This window comes from Misgurnus anguillicaudatus, chromosome 22, assembly GCF_027580225.2.
Source record: "Misgurnus anguillicaudatus chromosome 22, ASM2758022v2, whole genome shotgun sequence".
Taxonomy (NCBI): Eukaryota; Metazoa; Chordata; class Actinopteri; order Cypriniformes; family Cobitidae; genus Misgurnus; species Misgurnus anguillicaudatus.
Genome location: NC_073358.2, coordinates 50,948,457 through 50,969,721, shown reverse-complemented (window position 1 = coordinate 50,969,721; position 21,265 = coordinate 50,948,457). Strand labels below are relative to the sequence as shown.

General features: G+C 36.2%; 2 protein-coding genes across 3 annotated transcripts in view; both read left to right on the top strand.

Moving 5' to 3' along the window:
• The window catches only part of fubp3 (far upstream element (FUSE) binding protein 3), a 37,738-nt gene extending 33,027 nt beyond the window's left edge, over window positions 1-4,711 (top strand). For both annotated transcript variants that reach the window (XM_055198304.2, XM_055198305.2), the window contains 3 exons: window positions 238-309; window positions 404-528; window positions 3,195-4,711. In XM_055198304.2, the coding sequence (XP_055054279.2) occupies window positions 238-309; window positions 404-528; window positions 3,195-3,203 (206 nt within the window). In that variant the 3' untranslated portion in view covers window positions 3,204-4,711. The remainder of the gene's footprint in view (window positions 1-237; window positions 310-403; window positions 529-3,194) is intronic.
• Window positions 4,712-8,693: 3,982 nt separating this feature from the next.
• LOC129439585 (PR domain zinc finger protein 12) lies at window positions 8,694-13,914 on the top strand. The gene is made up of 5 exons (XM_055198306.2): window positions 8,694-9,001; window positions 11,039-11,229; window positions 11,371-11,526; window positions 12,047-12,158; window positions 13,348-13,914. The coding sequence occupies exons 1-5, from the start codon at window positions 8,794-8,796 to the stop codon at window positions 13,785-13,787; spliced, it is 1,107 nt and encodes a 368-aa protein (XP_055054281.2). The 5' UTR covers window positions 8,694-8,793; the 3' UTR covers window positions 13,788-13,914.
• The last annotated feature ends 7,351 nt before the right edge of the window (window positions 13,915-21,265 follow it).

The following is a 21,265-nucleotide window of genomic DNA, read 5'->3' as shown; positions in this document are numbered from 1 at the left end:
CACTGTCACATCTTTTTGTATCAGAAGATTGAGGACAGAATTGTTTCATTCGTGAGAGTGCTTCGAAAAACAAGTAATATCGCGAGTATACAAGTAGTATTCATGTCGCTTTTGGTGGGCACACAATGCTCGGCCCCACTGCTTACAGGCAAATGTCTATCATTGGGTATAGTCTGTATTCCTGCATTAATCCCATTGTGTGATGTTTATGATAATTTTGTCTTGTCGTCTGTGCAGGTCAACAGAGCCAGGGCCAAAGCAGCGGACCGGACTACAGCAAAGCCTGGGAAGAGTATTACAAGAAACAAAGTAAGAACGGCAACATTCTCATTGACTTTTGCAAGGCGTCATTCTCGCACGATTTCTCATTTCCATCATCTCTTGTTCATGTCTCCGTCGACAGCTCAAGCGGCCGGACCCGGATCTCAGCAGAGTTCCCCTCCGGATTACAGCGCCGCCTGGGTGGAGTACTACAGACAACAGGAGGCGTATTACAGCCAGGGACAGACACAGGCTCCCGGCCTTCCGGTAAACACACGCGAATCATCATTGCTTTAAAACATGTAGTATTGCTTTTGGGGGCTCGTCTGGGATATGAAGACGGGACTATACTGATTGGTAGGGTTGAACAATATATCAAAATGCAGCAGTAGTTCACAATAACTGAGTCATTTGAATAATTCTAAAGGTAATGTATAGTTATTGTTTTAGCAAAGAGATTGGCATACAAAAGTTTTTAAACATATTTTAAAACTTAAAGCATTTCCGTATGGCGCATTGTTTATCGTTTTATTTAGCAAGTTTGTCTTAACTCTTTCCCCGCCAGCGTTTTTAAAAAAAGTTGCCAGCCAGCGCCAGAATTTTTTATGATTTTCACAAAAGTTTAATGCCTTCCAGAAAATGTTCTTCTTTAAATATATAAACAAACAATATATCAGATGAAAGAACAGACCCTCGTTTCATCCTACCTTCATTAGTTCTCTTGTAATCACCTCTCAAACATGGGTAGGTTTCTTCAAAAACACCAAATTTTGAGCAAAAAGCTGAGATAATTCCATTTTTGCGAAGGACTTTTGATAGAGATCAGATGCAGAGCGATCTTTAAAACATACACGGAGTTCTTTCTCTTTCACGTGAGGTGCTACTTCCGGGTTGTATAAGTTGCGGAAGTGCGCCACCTGGTGGATAATAGCGGTATTGCGGAAAGACGGAAAATCTCGTCATTGGCGGGGAAGCGTTTTCTCTTAATTGATGAGATATCTCGTCAATGGCGGTGAAAGAGTTAATATTGGTCAATACAGTGTTCAGAACAACTATACAAGCTAAAATATTGTAGCAATAGCTAACAGTACATTTTTATTGCTCAAAATTATAATTTTTTATGCCAAAAATCATTAAGATATTAAGTAAAGGTCATGTTGCATGGAGATATTTTGTAAATTTTTCATGTATCAAATGTATCAAACATGTATTTATCATTAGTAATGTGTTGGACTTCATTTGGACAAATAGGGGTGGGCGATATGACCAAAATCTTCTATCACGATAGGATTCATTTTATATCATGATAAAGATATGTATCACGGTAGAGTTTTTTTATGTTTTAATAAGGTTTAAATCTTTAATACCATAGAAATGTTCATATTTCTCACAAAAAACATATACAAGCATAGAAAGAAGATAAAAAACAAACAAAACTCAAGCTCTCTGAAGATAAAAATGCTCACGAGCTTAATGAGCAGCGGTCGCGCGGCTTGCGCGCTCCTCACAGACAGAAAAAGCAGCGGCTGCGCGACTTGTCCGCTCCTGACACACAGAAAAAACGCATGCATACAGATCTGTTGTCTGTGTTTCAATGACTTAAAATAACTTGTTTTAAAACTGCAGTGCTTAAATACGTGTACAAACGTTACGTTTTCGCGACCACGTGCACAATAGCTTGACGTGGGCACGTAACCTCGATAGAAACGATAGTCCAAAATCTCTACCGGTTTATCGCCCACCCCTATGGACAAATTTAAAGGTGATTTATTCAATATTTAGATTTTTTTTGCCCCCTCAGATTCCCTGAGATTTTCAAATAGTTGTACCCGGCCAAATATTGTCCTGTCCTACCAAACCCTTCGTCAAAGAAAAGCTTATTTTTCATCTTTCAGATTATCTCAGATTATCTAAAAAAATTGACCCTTGTGCTGAGTTTACACCAACCGCGTTTTAGACGTCAAAATCGCGTCTACCGCGCCTAGTTTGAATGCACTTTGAATGCATTCGCGCGTGTAGAGCGGAGTAGACGCGCGGAAAAAGCAAGCATTTGACCCGCGTCAGAGGCAAAATCTGCTTTTTGTGGGAGGGGCAAGTGCTATGCGGTTGTCTGTTTGTGAGATGACTGATGTTGATTGTGCATTTATCGAGAAAGTTACTGGTTTGTATTTGGTCACCTTACTATAGGGGGAAAATAAGTGGCGCGGGTTGATAAACGTCACATGACTCAAAAGTGAAATGTGTATTACAACTTATCACTTGACACTCTGCCAACAGAGGTCCTTTTTATTCGTGTCTTTATAGAAAAAAGAGCTTGTGTTGTATAGCTTCGGGTGACTGCTCACGGACAATATCAAGCCTTCATGCTGTACGAGTGACTCCGGGCGGGGCTGCCTCCACAGCAGTAAGCAGGCTCCTGATTGGTTAACGCGGCGCGAAATTCCGCCAAAGTTCAATTTTTTCGACTCTGGCGCCAGCTGGCAATTCGCGTCAAACACAAAATGCACAAAAAGCACCATTCGCGCGTACCATGCACAACGCTCAATTCGTGTCTTTCGCACGAGCTAGACGCGCAAATGTGGTGGAAACGTGTCATCCGCGCCGCAGGACCTCAAGACGCGCGTCAACGCGTCTTCACATTGACTTAACATTAAAATCACTCGCGCTTCTCTACCGCGGTTGGTGTAAACGCAGCATTATGACCAGTTTTGTGGTCCAGGTCCATATATATATCAACATAGTAACAGAGATCAACTATTATCTAAGCTTAGTTTAGATTTCAGAAATTAGATCAACTAGCGGTCAGATGATCCTTCTTGAATATGCATCTGAAAATGTTTATGTCGACAATATAACACACCCTTTGGTATTTTCCTGCTTGATGAAATAACTGTCGTGCACGTGGTAAAAGTTTTGCTCCCTGTGTCCCGCAGGATCATTAAATGGGACGACTACAGACCCTTTAGTTGAAGATTTTTGAATCACTGCGAGGAGGAAACAGACCTTTTGTAACAGAGGTTTCTAGATTTGCAACGCCTTGAAGACTTTTACTTTTTTCTTAGTAAGAAACACTAGCTGTAGAATGACTTATATGATTTAAAAAGAGAGAACTATTTCTAAATCAGGACGTAAAATTGTTACTAAATACTTGTGTACACCGTTGTTATCCGAATGGGCGATTTCTGGGTTCCTTTTTGGAGCGTTTCAGAGTTTGTTTTCTATTCTTCCTTTTTAACTGAACTGCGTCATCGCCAAAACGAACCCCGGAATTGTAACATTTCATCAATCGCGCAATATGATCTATTATTTTTCTAGTCTCGTTGCAATAAAATGATTGTGGGCTTAGCAGTCTTGAATACGTTATGGTTTTGTTTTTGTCATGAAATGTTTTAAGAATGTGTACAAAATGTGTTTTTCTTTCTATTTTTCTTTTACATAAATGCATTTTAATTCAGTGATATAAAAAACTGTGATGATGTTTTTGTTACAGAAAAATATATATTCTTTTGTTACGCAAAAACCAATATGTGTAATGTTGTTGGCAAATGACAGTTCCTGATGTAATTCCTCATGTTCTTTGTATTCTCTTTTCATTGTCATTTTATTGTACTCTGGTTAACGAAAAGGTGCAATATCTTATTTCAGTTTTGAAACAAAGATAGATTTCTCTAATATTTTGACAGATGTCTAACTTGTAGTTCTTAGAGATATTTTTTTAGACGTATGAAAATGTAATGGATAATTTTTTTATTACCGTGATTTGGCGGGGAAGCGGGGGGGAACGTGCTCATGCGTATTTGTGAGGTTGTTTTTTTGCTGTCTTGTTAAACTATGTATGTATGCTCGCTCAGATACTTGACTAAATACTTTATTTAAAATATCTATATATATATATATATAATTAAATCAAAGAGTTTTTGTCCTTCATTTTGCAGGAAAACGGTCCCTGTTTTCTGTTCTGTTTTCATACTGAAATTTGTCAAAGATTGTGAATGTGTAATAATTTGAAATTTGATGTTGCATCTTGCTGTCGGATGAGAGGTTTTATGTATGTTCTTTAAACTTAAACTTTAAAGCGTTCAAGACTGCTAAGCCCGTGAAAGCCTACCTGTGTATTGATTAATTGTAGTTTTTTATATTCTGAGTATTGGATGATCAAAGTTCTGTCTTATTTGGTACCACCCACCCACCCAGTTTCTCTGAAGCCCCAACCAGTACACGCCGTGGACATCTGTACGGTCCCAATCCAGTAACTTTTTAATTCTGTTTTTTCTTTCTACTCTGTGTGATCTAATATATGTATGATTGATTAGTTACAAATTGATCTAGTATTAACTTCATTGCTTAATGAAAAGGGATATTATAATTTTGAAATGTTTAATTTTAGTGTTTTCTTTTCTTCCTCATGTGTACAGGTAACTCGTGTATTAAAAATTTTCGAAAGACGACACATTTTTGTGTTTTCCTTTGCTTTGAATTGTCTTTTTCAGTTAGTCCTTTTTGGGTTTGGGATCTTTAAACATTCCTGTTTTAAAGATTCACACGTCTTGAATGGTGTTTTTTGTAACTATACTTTTTTCTGTATAATTTCTGGTGTGACTAGAATTAATTTTTTTAAAGGTTATGTTGCTTTATAACCTTTAACATCTGAAATAAATGACCAGCAAGTTAAATGTGGTAAAATGTAGTTCATTGGCAGATAAGTAAATAGACAAAATTTAAACTTTTAGCATATAACCGCGCTTTGTCTGCGCAGATAGGCCTGTATTTAAATTAAAACGGTTTATGCCGCTCTCTGTGTATGCAATAGGGCTGCAAGATATTAAAGATATGAGTTACGGTAAAGCTGCAATGTGTATTAAAAAAAGATAGCACCTAAAACTTTATCCTGCTTAAATTTTTTTACACCCGTAGTTTTCACTTAAAGTAAATTGGCACAGCTTGCATTTTTAAAGTTTTATCAATTTAAGGTTTTTTTTACGTTTTTTTTTTTTTTTTCAAATTAAAAATGTGAGCATTTCAGTTGATCATATTTTAATGTGTTGCCAATTGAGGTAATTTTTTAAGTAAATCCATCTTTCAATTTTTGCAGTGTATAACAACATTTAATAGCATCTCTCGCGCCAATATCTCTGCTATTAGCGTTGACATAAAACATTTGTGAAATATTCAAATAATTTAGTTATTGCAATAAAAAAATTCACATTGCGATATGCAATTTTTGTGACATCTTGCTGAAAACAGTAAATGTTGCTAGTTGAATTTTTCTTTGAAACACTATAGCTGTAATTTTGCAGCTGGTTGCCAGTAACTTACTGTAGAAGATAAAGACTGAAAATGTTTCATGTTCATTTAACTTTGAACAAACTGTTGCCAGTAAATAACATAAATGTTAAATCTACAGTAAATTACTGGCAACCGTAATTTCTACAGAATTTTTTTTTTACGGTATACCGTATTCAATCCGCTTCTGTCTGCTGTAGTATGTACAGGACAATATAAGGGAAATTCAATACGGCCGTCGTTTCTGAACACAAAGCCTTGTTTTCTTTAGTAATGATGTCAGAGTTCATTCTGGCTAAAAAGCTCTCATACGTGATTGTATATGCTTTTTTGAATCGCAGATAATGTTTGACCCCTGTTACTGTCAGAGATGCTGTAATGATTTGTGTGTGTGTGTATGAACAGTCGGCGGTGGTTTTGTGGGCAGTAAATGGTCTAAATGGATTTTTAAACACAGATGAGATTTCCTCAGATCAACCCTCAGGGCGTCCACAGAGACAAGATCCAGTTTGTCTTTTGTCAGATAAGTAGTCTGAGTTGCTTCTGTGTCTTTTGGTTTTTGGGAACTGATTGTGAGAGGTAATTAAATATAGGCTATAAAAAAGCTTTTAATAGTTGTGATGTCGGATAACCGCTTGTTGAAATCTGAATGGCAGGGGTTTTTAGTAAACACAAAAAATGTTTTTACATGCAGACATACAAGAACAGAAAATAGTTAATGCTGCTACATGTAAAAAATTATTATTTGCTGCCTTAAAATTTTTTGTTGAATCAACTTGGATTTACAAGTCAGTTCAACTTACTATTATTTATCTTCAGAGACGGACACTACTTGAGTATTTTAAGTAAATTTTCCAGGTGTCTGTGCTTTATCAGAGTGTTTGTCTTGGGAAAAAATTTACTTTACTAAAAATGTTCACTACATTCTAAAGCATAGAATCATAGTTTGTATTATATTGCATATTAAAATTGATTTAATACCTAATTACATAAAAATTGTGTACTTTTACTTTTCTTGAGTAAAAGTACAAAAGTACGTTTTACTTAAGTTAAAGTAAAAAAAAACTAGATGTTTAATGTACTTAAATATTAAATATAAACCAAAAACTTGAAATTATCAAATGTAGTGGAGTAAAAATTATAATAATATGCTTTGGAATGTATGAACTGATAAAATATGGATACTTAAAAATTTACTTAAACTTAGATTTTATGAGTTGTGACAACTCATCTCTGTTGACATGACTTGTAAATTTGAGTTGATTTAACAAAAAAATGTAAGGCAGCAAAGTATTTTTACAGTTTAGGATTCAGAAGACTGTGAATATTTATCCAACACTGTGAAAAATGTTGCTGTAGTTATGCAGCTGTTTGCCAGTGACTTGCTGTGGATTTGGATGTATGTTATTTACTGGCAATAGTTTGTTTAAAGGAATATAAATTAAACATAACACATTTTTGTCTTTGCAGAATAAAACTCAAATAAGAGTCTCATGCAAAGCATTCTGGAAACCAGAAATCCTCATCAACCGCTTTCTGTTATTTTTTTCCTTCAAATTTCGGCTCGCAAAATGCTTTGCATGAGGCTGTTATTTTAGTTTTATTCTGCAAAGATAAAGACTTGTTCATGTTAATTGTTTATTTAACGTTGAACAAACTATATCCAGTAAATAACATACATTTAAATCTACAGTAAGTTACTGGCAAACAGCTGCCATGAATACTGTAATTTCTACAGACATTGTTAACAGTGAAGTTTTTATTTTAGGATTTTACTGACAAAATGAACATAACCAAAGTTATTCTATAGTGTTAACAACTATAAACATACGGAGGTTATATGGTTGTAGTTGTATCGTCTTGTATGTGAATATATCTTTGTGTGTAAAGGGTCCACACCAAATCTCCTGACCGCAGCTTACAGCTCTCCTGCATTCATTTTATGTCCCTCTGTTGCTTTTTTCATAAACAATAAAACAAAGCATTTTCTAGCTGCTTTAAATGTTTTACTGTGCTGGAGCAGAAAGAGTAAAACCGGTGGTCCAAGTGAAGAAAACACACATATGTATGTATTGTAGGTATTTATATTCATCTTGATTTTTCATTGACAATATAAAGTTTTTTATGCAATTTTTATTATGTGCCATATACAGCAGTAAGTGTTTATATAATGAAGCGGTGTTAATGATATTTAATTGTTTTACTCTCTATTGGTCTCTTGGGTTCAGACTCTTCCCCTCTTGTAGATTTAATCTCAATCACGCTGATCTAGGAACAGAAACATTACAATCTGAAAGTGTCTAACATTTATTGACCCAACAGTGATAATGTTGCTTATTTGGTTATTCCTAGAAAATGAATATATAATGAAGAATCAGCGATGGCACCTTATTAATAACTAAAAACTTTTCTTATAGACTACATGCACATGTGTATGTAAGCATATATGCATGTCATAGAGCATATGTTAAAATTAGTTTATATGCAAATTTATTACCCAACATTTAATTAAATAATTGTTTTATTTCAGATTTGAATTTTCTGTTACAAAAGCTTCTTAAGATAATAGTTTAAATGAGGGGTTTAATTATGATCACAAAAAAATTATAGTTAAGGCAAAATTGATCAATTTTTTGGCTATTATTGCTATAATATGTCCTCATAATATACTCCTAATATAATTATAATAACGACAATACATTTTTTGGGGAATTTGTAAACGGTAGGAGTTTTTTTATCAAATATGTTTTTATTGTAATTGTTGTTGCCAATTGTAAACCTACAATTAAATCACTCTTATTGTTATAATTAACAAAAAAAGCCTTTAATAAAGATGTGTGAAATGCAGAATAATGAGATGTCACGAGATATTTTCTGTCTATATTGGCAGCTGGTTAAATGTGTGAAAATAATTGCAGCCTGTAATTTGTTAATAGACCCTATACAGGTGTCCAACCACTTATGTCTCTCTCTCTTTTTCTCTCTCTCTCCTGCACGCACACACACATTAAAGTCTCTCACTGTGTGTCTTTAAGAGGGGTGGCTCCACCAGGAGGGTTTTTTCTCAAAGGAAACAAGTGTATAGCAGAGGAGGGGGGTCATCAATAACTAATTAGAGAGAGAGAGAGAGAGAGAGGAGCTGAGAGAGCCACAGGCTGATATAAGTGGACCTGATCCAGAGAGACCTCAGCATTTCCCAACTCAGCATCTTTTAGGTTTGGCAGTGTTTCAGGAGAGCTGTAAGCAGTTATGGGTTCGGTTCTGCCCGCTGAGGCTCTGGTGCTGAAGTCCAGGTTCAGATCTCAGCTGTGTGAAATCATCACCTCTGACATACTGCACAGTTTTCTGTACGGCAGGTGGAGAAATGTGCTTGGTGAACATCTCTGTGAAGAGAAACAACATCTGAGTCCAAAAACTGCGTTCACAGCTGAGGTCCTGGCCCAGTCCTTTACTGGAGGTGAGACAACTTTACAGACCATTTTTAGAGTATTTATTTAAACAAAATGTGTGTGGATAATGTCTTTCAAATGAAGCTAAATATTTTAAAAATCAACGCAGGAATTAAAGATTTTATTAGAATGCTGGATGATTATTTAAATTAATGCGTAATGAAATGCGCTGTACAGATAAATGAATTATAAATATTAAAAATGATTGAAAATATAGATGGGTAAAATATATTGTGTTTGCAGTGTTTATCGCGATATTATAGTTGAGCTTCACAGTTAATTGTAGTTGCTGTAGACATTTAAATAGATGGTTAAGCAAAACCATTAAATAAAAAAAAGGGCACAAATCATCATTTTTTATTTGTATGTGTCTTACAGATTTTTTTAAGTTTGGGGTTATGTTTTATTTTTCTTATGTTAATTTTTACAAAAGACTAAAATGTAGAGTCTCATCCCGATTGCGCTTCACAATTATTTCTGTCCTGGGAACTGCGCGATACTAAAGTTGCAATGAATAGCTAAAATAAAGCGTGACCCTCCATTTACGCGTCATTTTACATGCAAAACGGAGGGAAAATAAAAGCAAAGATGAAATGAAGGCAAGTCTCATCTTTGGTAATCTCTGCTGTCAGTGGGAAAGGACTCTCTTCCCATGCAGCGTTGGGAATTTTTCTTCCCAAGTTCTCCGCGGGCTCTTTTGGCGACCTGCTCTCCGTCGTTTCCCACTTTGTCTCTTTTCTTTTGGCCCATTTAACCCGTTTAAGACGCTGAAAGGCGCATTTACAGGGTTTGTTAGGCGTGTAACTGCTGTGGGCTGAATGCAGGAGGGTTTTAAATGCATTTGGTTAACTTTGTGCTTGACCTGAGAAAGGCAAAGAAAAGCTTCCAGTTCCCGGAGCTCTATTGCGCATTCAGGAATCTCCGGACAGTCTCTTTCCACTCTTGGCATCTCTGTTTCTCTCCATTAACACGCCGTGAACGCTTCATTCTGTCTCCATTCACGTCATGTCAACCATCTATAATCGCCTTTCCATTTTTGTTTGCGAAATTCCTGGTGCTTTTAAACAAGCCACGGCTTCATTCAGCGCTCATTTATTGCTACAAAGTTGCAGAAGGGATAATGAATTTGGAATGAGTCGATGGAGAATCATGAATATCACCATACAGCAGAATGAATGAAGGATTTCACCTCTGCTCCTCAGGCTTTTCTTCTGCCTTTTGTTTTTAAGCGATTCAAATTTCTTTGATTTGGACATTAAATGCGAGTGCCTGTCAATGGAAGCTGAATGCGCTTTTTTGCAGTTTCCCTCCCCAACATTTTACGCTTTTTAATCCTGTTAGGAGAAGGTCATATTTCGTGACCAAAATAATAATAATATTCATACAATTCATTGCCATTGCGAGCGCATTTGATTTTTTTCGATTAAAAAGTATTTCAGTACGGTTTTTGGTAAGGTAAAGTTAGCCTACTTTTAATTTAGTAAAGTAAAACAAATACAATTATTTCGTTTTCTACAATTTTATAATGCTGATTCGTAACTTTTAAATGTTAAACTTAAGTATTTTACTATTGCAAAAGAAAGAGATTGTCATAAATGGCTTTATTTATTAAGTTATTTATGCATGAGCAATATTTATGTATATGTCAATAGATTTGGATAATTAATTTGATTAACAACCATGTTTTTTACGACTCATATTTTTAGAAATCTTTTCCATTTTAAAAGTGATTCAATGAAAAGGCATTAATATACTGCTTTCAATTATTTAATGTTCTTGTAGCTCAGATAGCAACCCATTATGGGCTTATTGGGTTTGATTTCCAATAAGCACATACAGTACATTTATAATAAATGTATACATTAAATGCACCTTAAATCAGTTTTGTGTCCACCAAATTTCTGACTAAATAGGAGACATCAAATGTATTGCCACAGGCTGATTTCAACTAAAGTGTCATTGTTATTCCCATTATATTCCTGTTTTAAACAAAGCATGTCAAAAACCTGAAAATGATTGATATTCATGATGCTGATGTCCTGCAGAGGTCCAGAAGCTGTCGAGTCTGGTGTTGCCCACTGAGGTCATCATCGCTCAGAGTTCAGTCCCTGGAGAAGGTCTGGGGATTTTCTCCAAGACGTGGATCAAAGCAGGAACCGAGATGGGCCCGTTCACCGGGAGGGTCATCCCTCCTGAGCATGTGGACCTGCAGAAGAACAATAACCTCATGTGGGAGGTGTGTGTGACAGATCTGCATCTATTATCTCAGCACACTAATATGCATTTTATTTTAAATATAGAAATAACACTTCTGTGTCTAGATCTCTTTTAAAAAAACGTATAAACTTAATGACATGACCCATGCATGTGTGTTTAGGTGTTCAATGAGAACGGGACCGTCCGGTGTTTTATTGATGCCAGTCAGGAGGAACAGCGTAGCTGGATGACCTACATTAAATGTGCTAGAAATGAACAGGAGCAGAACCTGGAAGTGGTTCAGATTGGCACCAGTATCTTCTACAAAGCTTTGGAGGTACAAAACCTTTTTTAATTGTATATTATCATTGTATTGAGAATGCACAAGGAGTTCATGAGCCAAAATTATAATTGTACTAACAAGAAGAAAGCTGAGATCATCTGGAATAAAACTGGAAATAAATCTGAAAAAATAAAAAAAAATGTTCTGTACATTTTCTTTTAGGATTAAGAAAGAAATATAGCAGATTTTGAACCAAATCTTTCACAATTCACAAATGTTAAAGTCTAACATGTTGGGTGATCATGTAAGGTTTTCTGTAAAGACAAGGGCAGATCAGATATTTTGGCTAAATTTAGGCAAATGGAGGACATAAGTGTACAAAAAACTAACACCTTCTTAAATGTTATCTAATAATCTATCTTTACCCTCAAATGGATAATATAAATTGTAAAAATTGTTCTCAGTTTTTAATTAGGAAAATTAATTTTGCACTGCATATATTGTATATATACATATATATTTACAAAAAAAAGGTAATTTTAATAAACTTTTGTGCCCATTTTTCCATCTACAGACTATTCCACCAGACCAGGAATTGTTAGTGTGGTATGGAAATTCCCACAACACTTTCCTTGGTATTCCTGGCGTGCCGGGCACAGAGGAGGAACACCAGAGAAAGAGAAACGGTATGTGTCTGAATGTTAAGCTGATAACAATCAGGGCAGTGTCAGAGATAATCTCATTATGCTTTGTTGAGTTGAGCTTTATTGCTAAATTAGCCAGAGGTTAAGAGTTTAAGGAAAGAATGCAAGATTTTAATCTGAGAGATCCACGTGCGCCCCCTAGCGGTGAATGTTTGAGACTGCCGCTTGAGTTCACACACTATTTAAAAATAAAAGCATTTAATGCATGCATGGTAAATGTCTATTAATAACAAATATTTATATTTAAGAATACAAATGATAATATTACAATAATACAATGTTGTCTAAAACTAACAGGCTTTGTGTCAGCTTAATTCGGGATAAACTTGCAACTCTGTTAATTGTATTTTTTATTCAAACTTTAACCTAAAATAAACCCAAATTCTCACTTTTTTAAAAACAATATCTTTCAAATTGAAAATGAAACAAAAACTCTCCAAAATGACTCCCAAAAACCTCGAACAATATGAGCTAAAAACTGTTTTTTATACACTTCTGTATGTGATGTTTTCATTTTAGCAGACAAAATTTATTTATTTTATTTTTAAATATTAATTTATTGTTCAATAAAAATGTCCACATTTTTTAAACGACTTCTCAAATCTCCCACATTTGCTAAGAGGTTTGCAGTAAATAAAAGTCTGATATAAACAGTTTCAGCAGCTTTCGTTGAACTTCCGGTAATCATTTGCAAAGAATAGCGGTGCACTGAAAAAATGATTCATTCAATTTACTAAATTTTTTTAAGGTAAGTGGTTGCAAGCAATTTATTTAAGCTACATTTAAACAAAAAATTTGTAAATTAAAATACAATTAAAAACTTCAGTTTAAATGTAGCTTAAATAAATTGATTGCAACAACTTACCTTAAAAAAATTAAGTTGAGTAAATTGAATGAATAATTTTTTTCAGTGTGATCCATTATTTTCATCTTTAGGAAACCAAAAAAGTTTTTTGTTCCAGCGTTCAGTTTAGCAGTCAAGACTATTAAAAAAGCAGAGACCGGAAGTTGAGTTCCGTCCAGACACATAACCGCAACAACGCGCGTGCGTCAAATTAAATCGTTTATAAAGAAAAATAAAATTATATTTTTACAAGGTTAAACAGCTCCTTACAAACTGAGTACAACATTGGTCTGTTGTGTTAAATGTGTGCTTTATTCTCCTGCACAGACGACTCACACATGTGTGATGCTGCACCTTCCTCCCTGACCACCATCACCTCCTCCTCCTCATCATCGTCATCAGCTGCGAGTCGCATGCGCTGCGTCATCTGTCACCGTGGCTTCAACTCCCGCAGTAACCTGCGCTCTCACATGCGCATCCACACCCTGGACAAACCTTTCGTCTGCCGTTTCTGCAATCGTCGTTTCAGTCAGTCGTCCACCCTCCGCAACCACGTACGACTTCACACCGGCGAGCGGCCCTACAAGTGTCACGTCTGTCAGAGCGCGTACTCGCAGCTGGCAGGCCTACGGGCTCACCAGAAGAGTGCCAGACACCGACCGACCGGCTCAAAATCTGAAGCCGTACAGCCTTCGCCTCCGACGACACCGATGCCGTCCATTTCTCATCCTGCATTGCTCCATCACATCCCTACCATGGTGCTCTGAGAGTACAGAAAGAAATGAACTTTTACGCAGAATCTAGTGCACTTTAAACCCCAGAGACACAGCACACTTCAGCTTGTTTTATGAACCATCAAGTGTTTACCATTAAAACCAGTACAACATTTCTTTATGCAGTGTGTTTTGGGTCTTATTCCAGTAGGATTGAATTTACATTCCATTAAAACCAATACAATTCCCATTATAACCATTAAATCCATGAATATTTCTCAGGTGGTTTCTGTTGTTTCAGTCAGCTGAGGTTGTCAGCAATAAAAAAAAATCACTGATATGTTTGTTTGCATCTGTAGATCAACTCATGAAAACTCTCAGAATAGGACAGTTGGATTACAGATTAACGTGGACATACAAATGACGCAAAATTCTTCCTTATAAATGCCTTAATTCAAGGATATAGCTTTCATATGAGTTTTAATATTGCCTTCCATTTAACACAAAGTTGTTTTTAATACATTTCATAGATGCAAATACTTCTTAATGAGGGATTCAGGTGTGCAATCGTGTAACTATATCAGAGATGTTTGTATATTATTTTAGTTTGTCCTGCATTTCTGTTGTTTTATTGTGTCACAAATGTCTAACTCATATGTTACTGTGAAGATGTGCATGCAGCAGAAGGTTCAGGAGCTCTGGATCAAGCACATGCATACTGTATGTCAGTGTTGATGTAAATATGTTTGTATTTTTGTCTATTGTACAGTAAATAAAACGATTTCAAACACACATAATTGCTTTGCATGCCTTTATTAGCGATATAAAGTGCATCATATGAATAAAGACACAAAATTAACTTTGAGTTTGTCTAGTTGAATGGGTGAAGAAGACTACTTGAAGACATTCATACTAAAGTGGTTCGTTTACGAGTTTCTGTGTTTAGGATTCATTTTTTGTTTGTAATGAAACAGCGCCATCTGTCGGTCATTGCTTGCTATGCCGTTAGTGGACGTGTGGTTGATGCTGTGGGTGAGTTGTGCTCTTCAAGGATTTACTGGTAAAAAAAATCTAAACACAGATACATTACTGCTACCATTTATTAAAGTAGTTTGTCATTTGTTTAAAATGTTTATGTGTTTTATTTTATATGCAGTATTTTTCAGAAAAACTACTACCGAAAATGTGTGTGTCTGTCTGTCTGTCCCGGCCCATCCATTCATCCTGTTCCATCTTGTCCCATCCCGTCTGTTTATCCTGTCCTGGCCTGTCCCAGCCCGTCCCATCTGTTTCTCGTTTACTGTCCTCTCATCCTGTCCGTCTGTCTGTTTCTCCTCTTCCAGTCGTTCATCCTGTCGCAACCTGTCTTGTCCTGTCCTGTCCTGTCCTGTCCCGTCCCGTCCTGCCCCGCCCCGTCCTGCCACGCCTGTTGCTCTTGTACTGTCCTGTCCCATCCTGTCCGTCTGTCTGTTTTTCCTTTTCTCTCCTCTTCAGGCATGTCCTGGCCTTTTAACCTGTCCCGGCCTGTCCCGGCCATCCGTTCCCGTCCTGTCCCAGCCAGTCCCATCCCGTCCATTTCAACTTGTTTGTCCCATCCCGTCCTGTTCCGTCTGTTTCTCCTGTGTCATCTGTTTTTCCTGCTCTGTCCTGTCCTGTCTGTTTCTCCTGTCCTGTCCGTTTATCCTGTCCCATCCTGTCCCGTCTGTTTCTCTTGTCCTGTCCCGTCCGATCATGTCCGTCTGTCTGTTTTTCCTTTCCTCTCCTCTTCCGGCCTGTCTTGGCCGTTTAACCTGTCCCGGCCTGTCCCGGCCATCCGTTCCTGTCCTGTCCCGGCCAGTCCCATCCCGTCCATTCCCACTTGTTTGTCCCATCCCGTCCCGTTCCGTCTGTTTCTCCTGTGTCATCTGTTTTTCCGGTTCTGTCCTGTCCTGTCTGTTTCTCCTGTGCTGTCCGTTTATCCTGTCCCATCCTGTCCCGTCTGTTTCTCTTGTCCTGTCCTATCCTGTCCGTCTGTCTGTTTTTCCTTTCCTCTCCTCTTCCGGCATGTCCCGGCCATTTAACCTGTCCCGGCCAGTCTGGTTCTATCCGTTCCCGCCTGTTTTTCCCATCCCGTCTGTTTTTCCTGTCCCATCCTGTGTCGTCTGTTTCTCCTGTTCTGTCCCATCCTGTCCGTCTGTTTTTCCTTTTCTCTCCTCTTCCGGCATGTCCCGGCCTTTTAACCGTTCCCGTCCTGTCCCGGACAGTCCCATCCCGTCCATTCCCACTTGTTTGTCCCGTCCCGTCCTGTTCTGTCTGTTTCTTCTGTCCTGTCCTGTCCGTCTATCCTGTCCTGTCCCGTCCTGTCCCATATGTTTCTCTTGTCCTGTTCCGTCACATCCTGTCCATCTGTTTGTTTTTCCTCTCCTCTTCTGGCCTGTCTTGGCCATTTAACCTGTCCCGGCCAGTCCCGTCACGTCTGTTCCCGCCTGTTTGTCCCGTCCTGTCCCGTCTGTTTCTCATGTCCTGTCCCATCCTGTGTCGTCTGTTTCTACTGTTCTGTCTTTTCCCTTCCGTTTCTCCTGTTCATATGCCTACATAATAAAAAATACTGTATGTATAGCAATACCTGTAAACCCGTGGGTCTCAACAAGTCATGTTTCAGTTGAGCCTGGATCCCTGCGATATAACATTTCCATAATATAGACTGAATCAAATGTTTGTGATGTAGGACAATTCTACAACATTGATATACCGATTTGAATTTGTATGATATTAGGAAAGGGGTGTCCTTAAAAACACTACAGTACTGTATATATCTGTGTGTGCGTCTACATGGGTGCTCAAAGTGAGTATATCTCAGATTTACCTTAAAGAAGAAATGATGTTCTAGTCTTTGACTGATGATAACAAACCTGTAAAGACGTTCTTATAACAGCTCCTTATTGTAATCCGTACCTTGCTTTTATGTCATTTCTTTCAGTTTGTTGTTGAAACACTGATGTCGTCATACTGTAAGTACATTTTGTTTCTTCAGCAACACATCTGAATTTAAATTTTGAATCTCTGTAATTGTGCTGTTTAGTTGCTCATTTCTTTATAATTACATTTATGTGTTTTTAATATTCATGTAGACTTCTGATCTATGAATATTAAATATTTTTAAGCTTTGCTGTAAAATCGTCTTTGACAATTGATTCATTGCACGCAGTCATCTAAAAATATGCAATACTAAAATGAGTCCAAATGTTCTTGCTCTTTAACCAGCAGACCCCTGTGCCCCACCACACTTTCTCATTACCGTGCATTATTATGACTTGTTTAGTAACAACTTCTGAATATTCAGATGATCCATTAGATGAGTGATCAGTAAATAACACATTGGAGCTCATGAACAGAAAGCTTTAGTAAAAACATCATGCAGTTTAAAGATGAACACAATCCACACAACCTTTAATACGAGCATGCTGTACTCTTGTGAGTTGAAAACTATGACTTTAATCTTGCATAGTTTTTCAAATGGTTTGTGAGATGTTTGTAGACTTTGATTTTATCTTTTTGCAAAGTCAATTGTCATTTTTATGTCTATTGCATCGGATGACAGTGTGGGTCAATGCATCTCATCACTTCCATCTTTACATGAACAAACAATATGTAGAATTTACTTAATTTGTAGTTTGCAAGTTTTTGCACTAATATTTTCACACATATGAAAATTAAGTAAATCTATTTAACAAAATTAAGTAAAACACATAAAATAACGTTTCATTTAAATTTTTACTCTCCAAATGTGGTCCAATGCGAAGCATGCAGCACTACAAGTCCACTGCCTAGTTAGTTATGTCTGCCAAAATCATTTTATGTAGTTTCAACACAAAATTAATTTCAAAATTCAAGTGGATTATACATGATAAAATTACGGTGAATTTACTCAGAAATGTGTTAGAATTACTCACATTTTTCTGTTATTTTAACAGAAATTTTGGTTAAAAATTCTATTATTTTTAATATGGTTTACTCATTTTATTTAGATAAATCTACTAAGGCACATATAATGTTTTTTACACTGTAAGTTCAAGATAAGCAAATTAGCAATTGAATTGTTTCAATTGATTTGAGTTTTTTCAGTAGCACTTTCCACAATGTGCATTGTTGCAAAGTATCAAAATAATAATATAGAAATATTTTTATGAAATAACAGACAGAAAAAGACGTGAACAATATGCCAAACTGGCCGTCGGTTAGCAATGAAAAGCCTTAGGAGAAGGACCAGAAGACTTCTTATGACACATTAGTATAATGCTGTTGTTAACCAGAGAGATGTATACTACAGAAAGCCGTTCAACCAAGTAGTTATGCAAACTGTCAGATTATCATCAAGACTGAAAGTAAAGAGTCCATCTCATTTTGTCTGGTGTGGTAATGGCAGCTGATGTGTCCTTTATTATTCATGCAATGTTTCCTTTAGTGCCACTGATGACATAATGAATAATCTGTCAATATATCCGTCAAATAGTAAACTTGTGTCCATTAACTAGACATTAATATGTAAAGTGCAGTGCCCTACCAAACAAGTTTATAAATGGCGAGACTGTCGACTGTCATCTTTAAAGGTTGGATTAGGGATGTGCTTTAAATGCTAGGAGGTAAAATATTTAAAGAGTTTCTTAAATCACAGATCAAAGCTGACTGCAACAAAGTTAAGGAAATGTTATTGCTTATTCATAGCTCAGGAAATTTGAGTTCTCGGTTGTGTTTTATTTAAAGGTGCATTGTGTTACTTTTAGAAGAATCTATATTATCAGTGGTGTTAAAGACCTTCCAGAATGAACTGTATTAAAGGCGGGGTGCATGATTTTGGAAAAACACTTTGGAAAAGGCAGTCAGGCCGACTACCACATTTGTAGCCAATCAGCAGTAAGGGGCGTGTCTACTAATCAAAATCGTTGCTGGGTTGTGTATGTGTATGGGTGATTCTCACGAAAACTTGGTTTTAAAAATGTCAAGCATGAAAATGTAAAAATTGCCTAAATTTACTTTTTTTCCCACCAGACATTGAAAAACTAAGTCTGGAGTAAATGGGAACATTAATTTAAAAACTTTTACTTATCATTTAACACTTTTTGTAACATAATTTTAAAAATTTGTCCTAAAAAATCTCATTACCGCAACAGTCAGAAAACATCAACACTGACATATTTTCAAAATGACATGACAAACCTGAAAGAACATAATTTGGAGATTCTGCACATGCATTTAAAATCAAAGTATTATGCTTCTATTAATTAAATTAACATTTAATAAGCATCTGTTGCGGTAATGATAATCAAAATGTTGTGTAAGCATTCTGACAAGACAATATTTCAAATTAACTGTAAAAAAATGATCTTACCTGGTAGCCATCTTGAAGTAACTGGTCCATGTGCTTGGTCACTCAAAATCAAACTTTATTAAAATTCTGTATGTGTGCTTAAACTGTTCTCAAAAAGTGTTGCGGAGGATGAGAACATCAGGCATGGACACATCATTTTCCTAATTTTTCTTCATTATTATTTTACATGAATATTCAGTAAATATTTTTTCTGACATCTAAAGTAGTCTAGCAAAACATCCATTTATTTTTTTTCTTAATATTTTTGTGTTAATTTGATTAAATTACAACATAACGCATGTTCAAACACAGCCGGACACATTGCGGTAATGAGAATTTCAGCAGAAAATGAGATAAAATTTACAATTATAAATTCTAATGTTGAAATCACACATTGTGCAAGGTAGAACACAGTATTGTGTTAATTCTGATGCTTTTTAATGTTACTATATTACACATTTTAAAGCTAAAATCATTACTGCCGTGGTGTTTCAATGGTTTCGTGAGAAAGTCCAGATTCTATTGTGGTAGGGCGTGTTTTTTTAGGTGATATCAAATGTCAACATTGGCTTTCAGATCATGCACCTCGCCTTTAATGAACTGTACATACACCACGCATCCCTTTACATGGAAGTCGCCATCATTTTTCTACAGTATCCCTAAATGAACTGCTCTATACAGTAGAGAGAGCATTTTGTCACCGTGTCGTCTCAATGGTGGCTACCGTAGCTTCTACATGCGTTTCGAAAGGGAGGGGTGAGCTGTGGACTGAGGCATTGGTTGCAATTCACAATCTCACCACTAGATGTAGTAAAAATGTACACAGTGCACCTTTAAGTATCGGCTTGGTCTCAGATGTTTCTCCTAAAATAGAAATAAATGAGACAAAGATAAAATATGAGTCTAGTAAAATGATCTGCATTTGTGTAAATTCAATGAGAAATGTTTGATTTCATATTGAAATCCTTAATAATATTGACTGTAGACTTGACAAATCTGAGCTCAGTTACGGAGACATTTGTGAGATTTCTGGCTCTTTTTCTCAGAAGAAATATCTCAGACGCTGGAGCAGTAGTTTCCATTTGCTCTCAATTAAATCTCACTGATGTCTAATTACAATACTAAAGAGATCTCATCTGTGATTTGTCTTTTTTATGGGAAGACAATCAAAGAATGAGATTCAAACACTTGCTCTCTTAATTATTCTCTTGATCCTAAATTGTTCTCAAGGGAATGACTGTAATGAGGTTAAATTGAGAGGCGTGTGAGCTCTCACAGGTTTGTTGATATAAAAGAGTCGTGTGTGTCTGTATGTGATTCAGTGAAGGTTCAATCGTCTCACAGTCGTGATGAATGAATCTGTTCTCCTCCTGATCTGTCTCTCTACACTTCTGTCTCTCTCATCATCATGTTATATACAGAACTGCCCGAGAGGAGGAAAACGCTCAGCGCTGGACTCTGTCTCCAGACAGGTTAGTCAAAGATATACTTTTATCAAAAAGTTTTTTATTTATTTGTGTTGACCAAAACAAAGGTTTTAATTTTTTGTTTCATTTAACTGTTGTCCAAAATGCAAAATTGTTGTGCCGGTACCGATATTCGGTTACTGATTATATCTATTGATACCGATATTTACAGATAGTTTACATTTTTGTAGTTATTATGTCATAAAATCCTAGAAGTGCAGAGCGCACAAATGCAGTTCTGTTCTCATTGTGACCATGCAAATTCAAAATAATCATCTGTTCATTTGATTTTAAATAATTAGCCGATATCCGATAGTTGGGAAAAATTGCTTTTGTCTGCCAATACCGATAATAGGCTGATATTCCTAGTAAATATAAATGTTTACCAAATAGATCATATTTATTTAAATAAATTGGTGTTTTTATCATACTGTATAAATATTTTTGTATATTGGATCACCAATTTAGAAAATAAGGCACTTTTAGGCTCTACACTGCAAAAAATTTATTTCTTGCTCAGTATTTTTATCTTGTTTTCAGTAAAAATATCTAGAGATTCTTAGGTTAAGATGCTTTTTCTTGATGAGCAAAATGACCTAGGTAAATAGGTCTAGTTTTTAGGCCAAAAAGATAAAATTTAAGTGATTTTGTGCATAAAACAAGCAAAGACATCTGCCAGTGGGGTAAGCAAAAAATCTTGACAATTTTTCTTAAACACT